The sequence below is a fragment of the Pteropus alecto genome, unplaced genomic scaffold (assembly GCF_000325575.1).
Source record: "Pteropus alecto unplaced genomic scaffold, ASM32557v1 scaffold191, whole genome shotgun sequence".
In the NCBI taxonomy this organism is placed as follows: Eukaryota; Metazoa; Chordata; class Mammalia; order Chiroptera; family Pteropodidae; genus Pteropus; species Pteropus alecto.
Genome location: NW_006434181.1, coordinates 1,402,172 through 1,418,782, shown reverse-complemented (window position 1 = coordinate 1,418,782; position 16,611 = coordinate 1,402,172). Strand labels below are relative to the sequence as shown.

Genomic DNA, 16,611 nt, shown 5'->3' with positions numbered 1-16,611 from the left:
AGCAAAATTAATGGCTGTTCTTCAGCAAGAGACATGAGTTTCGGCATGCGGCTGCAACACTGCCCACATGGGCCATCAACCAGTGGGTGGGACATAGAACAGCCTTGGGAATCACAGCATGAACACTAGGAAGGCATGTAGAGGCATCAGGGCCACTTAAATGGCCCCCTGCAGCTAGTCTTTGAAGAAGTCTGGGTCAGATATACACAAGATCAGAATTTTAGCAGGGTTAGAAAGAGATGATTTCTAACTTTGTGTATCAAATGTTATATATGAATGTAAGTGTGACAAGTGAACCTGTCTTGTATTTTTAGATGTTTCTAGAAATGCAGGGGTCAGGGAGTAGTCAAGATTACTTATTTAAATTTCATGAAATTAATTACCCATGGGGGCCTATTTGTTTCTGTGCCGTCTTAGGGGTCACATTTATTCTGTTCGCTGTCAACAGGCTGGAAGCCTGTTACCTCTGTGAATCGTGTGCGTGTGTGTGTGTGTGTGTGTGTGTGTGTGTGTATGTGTGTCCAAAATCCTCATTCTAGAAATGACAGAGGATTAATTTATAAAAGTTAAGGTCTCTTTTAAAATTTTTGGTGTTTCTTCTTTGCCCAAAGACATATTCCTTTTTGATAGAGGACATTGTTTGCAAGGTTTCTGATATTTTCTATATGGTCTTCCTTCAAGCTTAGTGACAAAGTTCATGCATTTCTAAAAGTAACATTTAGAAAATGTATATTTAAAATAATTCAAGACATTTTCTTGAGTATCTTCTAAGATGACGCCTATATTCAATATATTCTCAGTAAGTATTTAGGATTTTGAAGCACTTGTCATGTTTCTAGATTATTATTTTGAAATTTAAGTATTGAAATTTTTTATTCTTAAGTATTTTCTTCTTTTTGATGCTATTGTAAATGGAATTGTTTTAGTTTCCTTTTCAAATTATCCTTTGTTAGTGTATAGAAACATGACTGAATTTTGTATGTTTATTTTATATCCTGAAACTTTGCTGAATTTGTTTATTCTAACTTTTTGTGGCATGTTTATGGTTTTCTACATATAAGATAATGTCGTCTATGGACAGAGGTGATTTTACTTTTCCTTCCAAATTGGATGCCTTTTATTCCTTTTTCTTGCCTGATTGCTCTGGCTAGGACTTCCAGTAATATGTTGAATAAAATTGGTGAAAGAAGGCATCTTTATCTTGGTCCTAATTTTAGATGAAAGCTTTCAGTCTTTCATCATTAATAGGAATATTAGCTGTGGGATTTTCATATACAACCTTGATTATGTTGAGGTATTTTCCTTCTATTCCTAATTTGCTGAATGTTTTTTATCCTGAGAAAGTGTTGAATTTTGTCAAATGCTTTTTTGGCATTAGTTGGGAAGATCGTGTGGATTTTTTCCTTCATTCTCTTAATGTAGTGTATTACACTGATTGACTTTTTTACAATGTTGAATCATCTGTGCATTCCAGGAATAAATCTCACTTGATCATAGTATATAAACCTTTTAATATGCTGTTGAATTCAGTTTGCTAGTATTTTGTTGAAGATTTTTGCATCACTGTTTATAAGGGTTATTGATCTGTAGTTTCCTTTTCTTGTGTCTTTGTCTGGCTTTGGTATCAGGGAAATGTTTCCTCTTTTTTTACTTTTTTGGAAAAGTTTTAGAAGGATTGGTTCTTTAAATATTTGGTAGAATTCACCAGTGAAGCTATCAGGTGCAAGATTTCTTTGTTGGTAGATTTTCGATTACCGATTAAATCTTCTTAATAGTAATAGATCCATTCAGATTTTTTATTAATTTGGGATTTAGTCTTAGTAGGTTTTGTGTTTCTACAAGTTTATCTATTTCATGTAGATTATCCAATTTTTTGACTTAACAATTGTTAACAGTACTCTTATAATCCTTTTTATTTCTGTAGACTTAAAAGTGATGTCTACATTTTCAGTTCTGATTTTAATCATTTGAGTCTTTTTTTCTTAGTCCATCTAGCTAAAGGTTTGCCTATTTGGTGATCTTTACAAAGAACCACACTTGGTTTCATTGATTTTCTCTATTGTTTTTCTGGTCTCTATTTCATTTATGTCTTCTCTAATCTTTATTATTTTCTTCCTTCTGCTACCTTGGGGTTTAATTTGTTCTTCTTTTTTCTAGTACCTTAAATTATAAAGTTAGGTTGTTGACTTGAGATCTTTCTTATTTTTTAATATAAGTATATATAGCTATACATTTCCCCCTTAATACTGCTTTCACTGTGTCCCATAAGTTTAGGTATGTTCTGTTTTCTTTTTCATTCATCTGTAAGTATTTTTCCCCTTCCTTTTTATTTTTATTTTTTTACTTTTTTTCCAGCTTTATCGAAATATAATAAACAATTAGTTTATAATAAACAGTTGCTCGTATCAAGTTTTTTTTCAATTGTAGTTGGCATATATTAGTTTCAGTTGTACAACATAATAATTAGAGATCTATATAACTCAAAAAGTGATCACTCCACTAAATCTAGTACCCTTCTTCCCCCTTACATATCTATTACATTATTAGCTATTTTCCTTATGCTATACTTTATATGCTGATGTCTATTTGATAACTATGCATTTGTATAATTTTTAATCCTTTGCCCTTTTTCGCTGTCCCTCCAACCCCCTCCCATCTTGTAGCCCTCGAAATATTCTTCGTATCTATGAGTTTATTTCCATTTTGTTGTTGTTGTTTGTTTTGTTCTTTAAATTCCACATGTATGTGAAAGCATGAGATATTTGTCTTTATCTAACTTCATTCAGTGCAGTACCCTCTAAGTCCATCAGGGCAATATCTTTTTCCATCCCTTTCCTTTTAGTCTGTATGTGTCTTTAAATCTAAAGTGAGTCTCTTATAGGCAGCATATGTATGGGTCTTTTTTTCTTATCCATTCAGTCACACGATCTTTTCCATTTGAGGTACTTGTTGATAAGAATGTAGTTACTACCATTCTTTATTCCTGTTTCGACACACGTTTTTTTCTTCTTAAAGAAGTCCCTCCAGCATTTCCTGTAATGCAGGCTCAGTGTTGATAAATTCCTTTAGCTTATTTTTGTCTGGGAAGCTCTTTATCTGTCCTTCAACTCTAAATGATAGCTTTGCTGGATAAAGTATTCTTGGTTGTATATCCTGAGTTTTCATCATGTTGAATATTCTGTGCCAAGCCCTTCTGTCCTGCACAGTTTCTTTTGAGAAATTGGCTGCCAGTCTTATGGGTGCTCCCTTGTAGGTAACTAACTGCTTTTCCCTTGCTGCTTTTAAGATTCTCTCTTTGTATTTAACTTTTATCATTTTAATTATGATGTGTCTTGGTGTGGGCCTCTTTGAGTTCTTCTTTCTTTGGACTCTCTGAGCTTCCTGGGGTTGTATGTCTATTTCCTTCACCGGGTTAGGGAAGTTTTCCATCATTATTTCTTCAAATAGCTCTTCAATGTCTTGTTTCCCTTTGGTAACCCTATGACGCAGATGTTTTTACGTTTAATATGTCCCATAGGCCCCTTTAAGAGGCATCTGCATATGCCACTGCCATACCCTCTCCCACTCAGCCACTCAGGACTGGGCAGCCTCGCGTCTTCACACCCTTCTACTTTCTACCATCGCAAGTTGATTTTTTCTCTCCCTACTTGTAGTGCTTCTGTTTATCTAGATCTCAGGTGACTTTCCTTGCTGTTTGCTCCATATTTCCATCCCAACTTTGAAGTGGTCACAAGAAGGATGAACAAAGCCTCTATCATCTATGCCACTTTTAGGTTCCTCCTCTCCTTTTCTTTATGATTTCTTTTTTGGCCCATTGGTTGTTTAAGAGTGTGGTGTTTAATGTCAACATATTTGTGAATTTTCCATTTTCCTTTCTGCTATTTTCACTTTCATTCCACTGTGATTGGAAAAGATACTTTGTATTATTTCATTCTTTTAAATCTATTAAGACTTGTTTTGTGGTCTAACATATGGTCTATCCCAGAGAATGTTCCATGTACATTTGAGAAAAATGTGTATTCTGCCGTTGTTGGGCATAGTGTTCTGTATATATCTGTTAGCTACAATTGGTCTACAATTTTGTTCAAGTCCTCTATATCTTTATTAATCTTCTGCCTGGTTGTTCTGTCCCTTATTGAAAGTGGAGTATTGAAGTCTCTTACTATTATTGTAGATCTGTCTATTTCTCTCTTCAATTTGTCAATGTTTGCTCTGTATGTTTAAGAGTTCTAATGTTTGGTGCATATATAAGTGTTGTAATTTGTTGGTGAGTTGACCCTTTTCTCATTATATATCTTTCTTTGTCTCTTTTAACAGTTTTTGGGCTTAAAGACGATTTTGTCTGATATTATTATTAGCCATCCCCACTCTCTTTTGTTTACTGTTTTCATGGAATATCTTTGTTCATCATTTTATTTCAACCTATGAGTGTCCTTAGATCTAAAGTGAGTCTCTTGTAAGTAGTATATTGTTAGTATATTGTTTTCCATTCTGCTAATCTGTGTCTTTTGATTGGGGAGTTTAACCCATTAATATTTAAAGTAAATTGATAGGGTTACTTATTATTGCCATTTTGTTGTTTTCTGTATGTCCCAATGATGTTTTAGTCCCTCATTCCTACCTTACTGCTTTACTTTGTTTTTGATTTTTTGTAGTAACATATTCTCTTTTTATTTCCTTTCAGGAATATTCTATAGATTTTTTCTTTGTGGTTACTATGGGGACTACACATATAACATCCTAAAGTTATAACAATCTATTTTCTACTGATACTAACTTAACTTCAATACTGAGATTTATTTTTTGTTTTTGAGCCCTTACTGTGTACCAGACATTGCGTGAAGCACTCTTTTAATCCTTTAGTATCCTTCTAAAATGCAAGTATTACTCTCTCCATTCTGCACTTGAGGAAACCAAAACACAAGGAGAATAATTAATTAACCCAAAGTCCCATAGCTAGAAAGTTGCAAAGTCAGAATTCAGTCCAGGTCTACCATACTCTCTCCCATGTTCCACCCAGCACCATGAACGGTCTGAACTCACATTTCCTCTGCATTCATCACATCAGGTGAGATAGCCACATGGATTTGTTAAAACCTGTAGCTGACTAGTCCCTTTCTTTCCAAAACACATAATTGATGACTTTCATTTTTTATTTGACATTTAACATGAGTATATAGTAAAACGGAAGCACAGGAATGGCAATGCAGAGTTGAGACTTGAAAGTGTACACAAAAAAAATGTAAGTTGTCTAAAGTTTAATGTGGCCAACTTAAAGTGGAAATTTTCCTTATAATTGTCACAATTTTTCCAATAATGGAACAAAACTTGAAACTGTTCATTAAAGTAATAAACATAGCTTTAAAAGACATTGTACATTGGATTGTAGGGGATTGTTTAATGAATACATTTTTTTCTTCTTTAATAGTCTACTGCCGGAAACATTAATTGGAAGTATGAGCTCCATTCATTTGTTGATATTTTATCGCCAAATTCTTGGAGATGTGCTCCTGAAAGACAGGATGAGCATGCAGAGTGCTGGTAAGGGGTCTTTGCAATTTCCTTTTGTACAATAACTCATGATGCTTTGAGTAAACATAAGCTATTTCAGCCTATGTCATCTTCTGAAGGTAACATTTAAAATAAAATTTTAAAAATAGTAAAGTCAATAAATTACTGCAGATCCAAAGCACTGTGCTCAGTGTGTATCCTGAGTGCAGTATGTATTAATTCTTTACAATATACATATTTTCATATTTTAAATTCTAGAGATTTGAGGTCCTGAAATTCAGATATAATCATATTTTATTTTAATGTCTTTGAATAATCTGTTTTTACCATATGTTTGATATACACATCATCTTTTTAGGAAGAGACTGAAATCACCCAAAATAACTGGTTCTTAATGCTCAAAGTGTAAATATCAATGGATTAGCTAAAATTGGTGAATCCAGATAACAGATATTCAGGAGTTCTGTGTACTGTTTTTACTCTTGCAACTTTTATTAAGCTTGAATTTTTTTTCCAAGATGTTAAAAAATAAATTTTAAAAATTAATGAGTTGTCACACACGATTGAACTTGTAAAGAGGAATGCATGTGTTATAAAAATTGTCTTCAAAAAACAATTTAATTTTATTGGACTTTCTCAAATTCAATAAATCAGTAAGAAGGTATTATTGAGTGCCTGCTATATGCCAGGCATTGTGAGACAGGCATGGTTATTCCTACTCTAGTGGAGCAACAGACCTTAAACATAAAATTACATGAGTAATCCTTTTCACCTTTTATAGTAAGTGTTCTGAAGGAAAATACACAATGAGAGCATACGATAAGAAGACCGGAATTAATGTGTAGGTTGAGGGAAGCCTTCTCTGGGCAAGGCATATTTAAGATAAGACCTGAGAGAAGAATTAGACATATTGGGGAAGTGAGTAGGGGGGTGACTGGATAGAGAAACCAGCATGTCTGAACACCCAAGGCAAGAAAATTGTGTTTGAAATTGAAGCGATTGAAATTGAAAGCAGCCGAGTATGGCTAGACAGAGACAGTGAGAAGGAGATTCCTGTGATGGCTTAGCACTCATAGACTGATAGAATTTATGATTAGACAGGAGTCTTCTCTCAGCAGCTTACCACCTGGATAAGTAAGTAGAAATGGAACTCATAGTCAGAGGACCACAGACATTTCTCAAGGAGTAATTATAACTCAAAGAGAAGGACAGTTAAACCTTTTAATCATCACTTACCTTTGAATTTATTTCAATGACTAGAAAAACTTCATGAATGACATTACTTCCTTTTTTTCCCATGGCACCATAAACCTTATTTATTTTTTATTTATTAAATTTATTGGGGTGACATTGGTTAATAAAATTATATACATGACTTCTTAAAAAGATAAGGCTTATTGTCCTGTAGGTAAGAAGTTTACTCAGAATTATTGATTTCATTTGAACCTGACCATCAGAATAAATCTAGTAAAATCTGGAGGAAGAATTTTTCTCTACTAAAGACACAAGATCATTTCCAAACTGTCCTTCCTGATGTGCTTCCTTGCATAGGCCTTTCATGTGCCATTACCTATTGCAGAATATCAGTATTCTACACAGTATTTAGACATGTGGCCAGAATCCCCAATTCTCGATTCCTTCCATTTTCATCCACCACCATCCGTGTGTCTGGGATCTTTCCCTGAGTGCTGGTGGACTAAAGTCAAGCTCAGGCAGCCTCCTTTCTTTTGGCACTTCCTGATTTCTCTTACCACACCACAGTCATAAGGAAAAAAGAAGTTGAAGAAAAAAAAAATTCTAGCCTTATTCTGTTCAGAGCCTAAATGCTCCCACCCTAAATGCTCTGTCTACTTGGTACAAGATTCATTCCAAAACCCTAGGGTATGAGAATAAGAGCAGATAAAGCTTGAAGGGCCAGCTTTGAGCTCCTAGAGGTTAAAGTTTGAGAATGTGTTATCAACATATCATGTGGCACAAAAATTCTAATCTGAATGAATGTTTTTATGTCTATTGCAGTAAAATACATTGGATAAAGTTTGTATAAAATCCGGTTGGTCTTTGTATTTCAGAGTTTATCAGTAATCCCGTGCTGGCCACCTTCCCCAAGCTCTTGGAGCAGCCTGATGTGATGGATGCACTCAGGGTGGGTAGTATGCATCATCATGGGAACCTGATGGATTCTGCAAGCAAAAGCTTTACCACTGACCTATATATACCCTTACATCTGATGGGTTCTGAAAATAATTAAACACCACATTAGTGAGTTCTCACACCTGCTCTGGGGCTTTTTCCCCCTATTTGGATGACGTCTCCCAATCCTTGTTCATTTTCTAGCTAACTTGGGTTCATCCTTCTTTTCTTAGCTTAAGTATTATCCTGCAGTCCTGGACCCAATAAGCAGATGAGTTAGTGCCTGCTACAATCACTACTGCAATCTCTTGTCTGATTTTTTTCCTAGTAATTTTTAATTTTTCAATTACAGTTGGCATACAATATTATATTAGTTTCAGGTGTACAACATAGTGATTAAACATTTATAAAACTTATGAAGTGATCACCCGATAAATCTGGTACCCATCTGATACTATACATGGTGATTACAATATTATTGACTACTTTCCTTATGCTGTATTTCACATCCCCATGACTATTTTGTAACTACCAATATGTACTTCTTAATCTCTCATTTTCACTCAACCCCCTAACCTGCCTCCTATCTGGCAACCATCAAAATGTTCTCTGTATCTTTGAGTTTGTTTTTGTTTTGTTTATTTTGTTCTTTAGATTCCACACGTAAGTGAAATCACATGGCACTTGTCTTTCTCACTCTGACTTATTCCACTCAGCACAATACCCTCTAGGTCCATCCATGTTGCTGCAAATGGCAAGATTTAATGCTTTTTTATGGCTGAGTAATATTCCATTTTATATATGTACCCCCTCTTCTTTATCCATTCATCTATTGATGGACACCCAGATTGCCTCCATATCTTGGCTATTGTAAATAATGCCGCAATGAATATATGGATGCACATGTCCCTTCGAAGTAGTTTTTTGGGTTTCTTAGAATAAATACTCAGATGTGGGATTACTGGGTCCTTCTTTGTCTCTTGTTACAGCCTTTGTTTTAACATCTCTTTTGTCTGGTATAAGTATTGCCACCCTAAACTCTTTTTTTCTTTTTTCATTTCAATTTTCATGACATATCTTTTTCCATCTCCTCACCCCCAGTCTATATGTGTCTTTCGATCTGAAATGACTCTCTCATAGGCAGCTTATGTAAGGGTCTTGCTTTTATTATCCATTTAGTCACCTTGTTTTTTGATTGGAGCATTCAGTCCATTCACATTCAAAGCAATTGTTGATACTTATGTAGTTATTACCATTTTATTATTCATACTTTTGGTCTTTTTTTTCTCTATTTCTTTTTAAAGAATTCCTTCTAACATTTCTTCTAATACTGGTTTGTTGTTGATATACTGCTTTAGCTTTTTCTTGTCTGAGAAGCTCTTTATCTTTTTTTTTTTTTTTTTCAATTCTAAATGATAGCTTTGCTGGGAATGATAGTCTTGGTTGCATGTCCTTGCTTTTCATCACTTTAAATATTTTGAACCATTCCCTTCTGGCCTGTAAAGTTTCTGTTGAGAAATCAGTTGACAGTCTTATGGGAGTTCCTTGAAAATAACTAACTGCCTTTCTCCTGCTGCTTTTAAGATTCTCTCTTTGTCTTTAACCTTTGCCATTTTAATTATGATGTGTCGGTGTGAGCCTCTTTAGGGTCACCTCTTTTGGGATTCTACTTCTTGGACTTATACGTCTATTTCTTTCATAAGGGAAGTTTTCCATCTTCAAATAGATTTTTCAATTCCTCGCTCTCTCTCTTCTCTTCCTGGTACCTCTATAATGCAAATGTTGGTATGCTTGATGTTGTCCCAGAGGCAGGCACAGGGTTTACCTACTCTGCCATCTTGACCGGAACTCCTCTTATTTATTGTTTCATTCTTGACTTAAGATGGCTACTAATTGTGTCTTAAGAACAAAAATATAAAATGATCTGTTAGATAAATCAACTGAGTTCTCAGGAGAGAGTCAGGGCATATATATAATTTTTTATTTAATTTGACATATTCTGTCTGTTGTATGAAATAGCAGCTAGTTGAACCATATGAAATCTCCAATTTTCAGCCATTTTTTGACCTTCAAAAATGTCAGTTTTATAAGTTCAATTTAGTATATCAGGGTCAACGAATATCACAAGACCTGTATGACTAAAGGCAAATGCTCAGATACCATGGTGAGTGCCATGGCAACTGCCACAAGGGAAGTATGACCCCGGTCCTTGGAGACTTAAAGAAGGCAACAAATGAGGACCAGGTCCCTGTTTCACTAAGCAGATCCTGGGTGAAGTGGACCTAATACAAGGCTGGGGCCACGTCGGATTTTGACATGCCGAGATGGGATTAGAGCCGAGATCCAATGTGCCATGTTGGACGTCATCAGTAGATGGGCTTGACCAGTGTGAATCTTATGTCCAGGGGAGGAGTGCAGTAGGTGATGGGTAACACATGAAGGTTTTGCTTCAGGAAAACTACGGACAGCACAGAGAGGTAGAAAAGCGCTTGTGCAGAAGGAAGGTTAGCTGTGTTTGGAGGTGACTTCTTTTGGTACAGAGGAAGGTCATATGGGTCTGACAGAGAAATGAAAGATTTTTATGAGACTTTAAAACTGATTTCATTTGCTGGTTCGGCTGGGGTAAGGGGTCGTTAACAGTACCAATGAAGTTTTTAGCAAAAACACTTAAGAAAATGTTCATGGTATATGATTACCCATAATTTCAGACAAATTTATTTGGTAGTATAGCTAGATAATGCAGAATTTTTTTCTTCCCTTATAAAGTTATTAGTATCACAATATTTATTCATTATGCAGAGTATATGTACATTGATGCATTCAACTAAGATTCCCAAGATCCCACTCTGCTAGGCGCTGTGCCAGGCGCTGTCGCTGAGGTGCTGTGCTGGGCTCTGTCACTAAGGCACTGTACTGGGTGCCATGGCTAAGATGCTGCACCAGGATCTGTGCTGGACACTGTAGCTGAGGAACTGCTATGCGCCGTGCTGGGCACTGGAATGTTTTTCTAGGTGTGTAACAGTCACAGAATCTGGACTTTGTTGTTATGAGGAATTTAAGGGCTAATCTAGTCCAAATGCTATATTTCCTGATAAGCAGATGGCTCAGAGACATGCCATGACCTGGCTGGCCCTGGAGCTCAGCAGGGGCCAATCCAGCTGCCACTGCAAGTCAGCTCTAGGTGCATCCAGCTATGCCACAGGTTCTTCAAGAAAAGGCATGTGGGTAAAGTTGTTCACATATATTATTAAGTGAAAAATAAGTGCATTTGTGGTATGATTAGTGTGTGAGTGTGTGTGTATTTGTATATGTGCCTATGAAAAGGTCTGGAAGAATAGATTCTAGAAAGGTAACAATGATTACCCTTGAATATCATGGGTTGTTTCATTTCTCTATTTTCGTAATTTTTCCCAGTGAATTATTTGTATAATAAATGATAAAATTTTTAAAGTGGTTTGTTTCTATAGTGTGGTACCTTCCCTTGGTGGTGCCCTGTATGACCTAGGATAAGCCAGGCTGTGCAGCAGTAGCTAACTCAGGTTTCTTTCTTGCTCATGGTACCTTCGAATCAATGGAAGGCCCTACTCCATAGTCACCCAAGGGCACAGGCTGATAGTGTCATCTATCATGAACAACTGTCTCCCTCTGTTGCCAGCTGCCCCTCAGGAAGAGAGAAAATGGGGAATTATCCGTGGGCTTCCCACTGCCTGTGCCCCAAGGTGACATGGACCAGAAGCAGTCACCTGGCCCCACTGAACTTCAAGGGAGCTGGTGGGTAGAGTCTCCTGTTTGCTCCAGAGGAGAAAGAAGCAATCTAGGTGCATAGTATTGAACTCCCCTCCCACATGCATTCTCTGTTCCCTGCTGAGTTACAGTGAGTGAAACCCCTGACACAGGTAACTCAGTGAAAAGTGAAGTGGGACCCTAAAACTTAAATAATGAACAATGAGCAAATGCTACCATCTGGTAAGTCTAAAGCTGCTGAGTGATATTTGTGTTAAGCCAGATTTCTTTTAAGTTTACATTATGATGTGTGTGAGCTTCCTAGTGTTAGCTTAGCTAAGTTCAGTTTGTTGTTGGTGCTTGGGTGATAGTAATGGCACCTGGCCTATTTAATGAAGTACTCTACTAAGTATCAAACTCTCCAGGACTCACATGCACAGCAGTTAGTAGGTGGAGGACCACATCCTTTAAGGTAGTTCTTCCCAGGAGTAACTTAGAATGTTTGGGGACATGGCTCGTGAAGGGCACAGCAATGGTCTCTTGGTAGGAAACTTCTTTATTTCATGGAGAATCTCTGTCTTGGTGCCACCCCAGGGCCTCCCTACTGAAAAAGAGCTGATGCTTCCATGGAACCCATGAAATCAAGTGCCAACTGGCACAACCCAAGGCCCAGGAATGAGCAGCTTAGTGGGTGGAACTGGTACCATGAACATCTGACTCAGACTTCTGTGAGATTAATGAAACTCTGGGTTTTTGTTTCTTTAAAGAAGCGTTGGTGAAACCTCAAGGGCACATTGAAAATGTACTGTATTTATGTCAACCTAACCATGTCATCAGGGCAGACAGGTGTGGTATTTGGCAGACAGGTGTGGTATTTGGCAGAGTTTTCTATTGTCATTACTGTCTCACCTTAAAAGCTTGCTAGGGTTTTATTGTTCGGGCTCTGTGTTTGTGCAGTTTGAATGTATGTGTTAGTGTTTCACTGATTCTATTCTTAAATTAGTTTTAACTTGTAAGAAGCACAGACTGCTGGGGCATCTTTCCCTGTCCAGTCATTCTGGTTCCTAGTTATTAGCAATAGCTGCCTGCTGATTCAGTTCTTATGGGTGTGGGTTCCACACAGTGTCTTAAACCTTGTCCATAGTTTCAATTACAGTGATATTGTGGAACTGTGGCAAAGACTTGTGAACCATCAGATTAATATAATATTTCTATTTCCTTTTTTAGATTTCATGGGCTGAGAAAGAAAGCACATTGAAAAGATCAGAGAAGGTAATATGCTTTTCCACATAGTTCTCAGTGTGTGCTTGCACATCCTAATAATGCCTCTTTTTTAACTAAAGGAGCCATATACATAATTCTTTTTAATCCATTAAGCTGTCATTATGGTTACAGATATATTCCAAGGACCTGGATGACCGATTCCTAATGTGAAAAGAAACACTTGATCAGGTGCAAAGAAACATTCAGATCACTGAGTTTCATTTAGTTGAAGGGAAGTTTCTAAACCAAAGTATCCCAGTTGACTATCAGATTTATCTTATTTTTAAAAAATTCCTCTAGCTCTCAAAGTCTATATCAAGTAACAAAAAGGAAGAAGAAAATTAGCCTAAGCTGTATCACATATTGAAAAAGTGCATGGCTCGTGCTTACATTGCTTTAGAAGCATGGTCATTACAAACCAAACAGCACCTGCACTAGTCTGTAAGTAATGGCAACTACTGTAAATCTAGGATTCAACGAACTTTTTCTGTGAAGGGCCGGATGACTTTGTGGACCATAAGGTCTCTGTCACAACGACTTAGCTTTGTCATAGTAATGCAAAAGCAGCCATAGGTAAATATATGAGCCTTGCTGTGTTTCCATAAAACTTTATTTATAAAAAGAGGCAGTGGGCCTCATTGCACCCATGATTCATGGTTTTTGTACTTCTAAAAGTGTTATCTGCAAGGAACATGGGAGAACAAACAAACTAAAAACCCTAAAAATTGGAGGGAAAGTGTAAAAATTGTGTTCTTAGTTGAGCTTCCCTTTGACCAGTACCATCTACATTTGACCTTTGCTAAATGAGCAGGTTTAATGGTATTCTAGCACAGCTGTGGACAAGGTGTTGGGTCTGAGGACTGTAGAAATTGCCCCCTACACAGGGTGCGCTTGGAAGGGCAGCATCTGTGTGCAGACTCCACTGTATGTGGATACTTTCTCCTTCAGAATGCTGTGCTCTGTAATTCCCACCACAGCCTGTCAGTGTCAGCGTTGCTGACAGTGTTGACATTGCAGTAGTCTTGTTATCATGAGTGGGGGATGGTGGGGGTGGCCTGACTACAAATCCTTACTCCTGGGGTCTCCTTTCTCTGGATTTCATGCAGAACACTTGCTGCCCTTCTCTTATAACAACTTGACAATTCTCTGATGTGTTATAATCAAATTAAGTGGATACAGCTGACTTCACATTATGTTTTAGTTGTATTTACTTGGACTCACACTCTTGTCACCAGAATTAGACTTCAGCACCCCATTCTCCTTGAAGGAAAGTGTGAGACACCCTCAGTAGGGCGTAAGACAGCTTAGGTGTCAAGGAGCCGCCCCCAGAGCCTCAGAGAACTGCTCAACTCTGTTCCATGGTGACTTTTCTTCCACTGAGAGGGGCTGTGTCCTGACTGAGTGGCTGGTGCAGAGCTGATGACCTGCCAGGCACCATGACACCTCCATCCCACCCCTTACGGCTTTTAGTTCACAGAGTTTATTGAATTTAACACTTAACAAATAATGATGCAGATCCATTCACAGTTAACTGTGGTGTTTTCCCAGAAAGACAGAGAGTTCCTGAAAACTCTGTTTCTCCTCGTTTACCATGACTGCGTGGTCCCCCTTCTCCATTCAACACTCCTGCCGCCATTCAGGTGGGCAGAAGAAGAGACTGAGGCTTCACGATGGAAAGTCATTGCAGACTTCCTGAAGCAAAACCAAGAAAACGAGGGCTCCCTCCAAGCTCTGTTGTCACCAGATGGAGTCCATGAACCTTTTGACATTTCGGAGCAGACCTATGACTTCCTGTGTAAGATAAGAAAGAAAGCAGCCTGACATGACCTCCATGACCCCCAGCTTCCCACCAAATCTCATGGACCCTCCATGATGTCCTGAATAAAGTGACAGAACCAAAATAACTGTCACATTTAACTTAGGCTTTACTCTTCTTTGTACAGACCACATTCTATAAAAAATATTTATGGTAAGTCGAATTTGTTTTAATACAATAAAATAAGTTTTTATAAGGAGCACTGTTATATTTAAATTTAAAGATAATTATTTTTAAAAACCAGCTAACTTAAATTTAAATTTACTGTACTTATAGATTTGTATAAAAGCAAGACTTTATCAAAAGCTGAATTTATGATGATTCAAGTAAGTGAAAATTTGGAATTGAAGATATTTGCAGATCATATAACTGATACATCTAGTATCAAGAATATATAAATATGTGATTATTGCTAATGGGATTTATTTTCTGAAATGAATGGAGAAATCAGAGTAACCTATTTGAGAAAGTTATGTTGTTAATCACTTAATTCAGTCTAAGATTTGAATGTTATTTATCTTAATTAGATATAAAGGAAGAGTTTTGCCTTTTCAAGTCCATATAATAGGAACTCTTTCAAAAAAAAAAAATGTTTAGGCTTTGGGGAATGTGTAACCCATCCCTGTGTCCAAGAACATAGGTTTGTTGCATTTCAGATAAAACTGTGAGTGCTAGTAAGTTGTCCCGTTCGTTGATAATGATGGTACAGCTGATATCTGTTGAGTGCCAACTGTGCATGCTCTCAGTTAACTAGGTTAATCCCCGCAGCTTCTCCAGGAGCAGGAACAGTTTTATTCCATATCACTACTGAAGGGACAGACCAGGCAGGTTAATGAATTGGCCACGGTCGGAGCTAGTAAGCGACACAGCTAATAAACCAAGTAAAGATACCATGTATCGTTTTCTATAAACTAGGGTGCTCCCCTAGTCAGTGCAAAATGTTTAAGAATTTTATGTGAAAATGAAACATGAGAAGGCACTTGAAGAAAAAACATGGTGAAATTAGAAAAAATGTAACCTAAAAATCAGAATAGCAACGAAGGTAACTTTTTTTGACAGTATGCTACCTTAAAAGAGGCATTTATTTTTAGAGATCCATCATATTATAAAACTTCCAGGCTACATCTTACTCAGCTTATCCTAAAGTCTTAAACTAAACTTAACTTGGGACTCATCTCAGAAGTTAACATGATACTAAAGGTTCCCGGTCACAAATATGACGGGAAAACTTAGCCTTGGACAAGATATTCTGCTTTGTCTCCAAGAGTAGGTTTCTCTGCCTCTATCTCCTCTGCCCTCGGTGACATGTGGGAAGCCGAAGGTCAGATGCCCCCTTTCCAAGATGGTACCCCTTCTTCCCCTGGGCCCACTGCCCTCCCCAGTTCCTGCTCCTGCTCAGTGGGAGGTGGTGAGAGTGCACAAGGACTTCAAACCACTCTGTCACTGAGTTGCCTCCTCTTAGGTCCCTGCAGTCTTATTTGAAGGAACATGAAGCCATGTCACTCTCGTTGTGAAGATCATTTTTCTATAGAATCTGTAATTCCTAAGTTTCATCTTTTTTAATCATTTAGCTTATTCTTAACATTAAGCTAGAGTTGGGCATTTTAAATGAAAGAAACTATTGCTGATGAATTCCTTTCAGTGAATAAAGGGAGAGAGCTTTCTTGGAATGTGTTTTTACTTTCTTCCATGTTCATTTGAATGTGTCATGATCGATGAGTGGGGGCAACTTCATAGTTTCTGACACATAGAAAAACATAGAGACATGAGAGAAGACATAATGCTTAGGCCAAAAAGTGAGGCACCCAGGCAGATAGTCTGAATGAAGGGGACGATTCACAGGGGTGAGGGTGGCTCCGCCATCAAGAGACTCCACATTCTCTCCTCAGTCAATGGAATCTTTCTTTTTAAGAAACTAGTCTTTTTAAATGCCACTTTTTGGCTTTCAAAACAGAAAGATGTTGTCGAGGAGCCAAAACCATCCTGGAAATGAACCTTGGGGGCTGCATCAAGAAGCATGAGTTGGCAATATGCCAAATTAATCATGCTAGTCATGTTGTGGGGCAGCAGCAGCCTCCATATACAAGGCCCACCTGTGAGGCTGGGGACTCCTCACATCAGAACCATGGTGCAGGCCAGGGAAGGGATTCTGAACTACAAATAACGTG

The 16,611-nt window shown here is 37.5% G+C and overlaps 1 protein-coding gene across 16 annotated transcripts in view; it reads left to right on the top strand.

Annotated features, from left to right (window-relative positions):
- The window catches only part of NPHP1 (nephrocystin 1), a 77,505-nt gene extending 62,502 nt beyond the window's left edge, over positions 1-15,003 (top strand). For 12 of the 16 annotated variants that reach the window (XM_025044798.1, XM_015587140.2, XM_006909050.3 and 9 more), the window contains 4 exons: positions 5,429-5,541; positions 7,581-7,654; positions 12,592-12,636; positions 14,176-15,003. In XM_025044798.1, coding sequence (XP_024900566.1) covers positions 5,429-5,541; positions 7,581-7,654; positions 12,592-12,636; positions 14,176-14,448 — 505 coding nt within the window. In that variant the 3' untranslated portion in view covers positions 14,449-15,003. Of the gene's footprint in view, positions 1-5,428; positions 5,542-7,580; positions 7,655-11,296; positions 11,460-12,591; positions 12,637-12,759; positions 13,278-14,175 lie in introns of those variants that run through there. The other 4 variants (XM_025044793.1, XM_025044794.1, XM_015587138.2 and 1 more) reach the window with 4 other exon arrangements.
- The last annotated feature ends 1,608 nt before the right edge of the window (positions 15,004-16,611 follow it).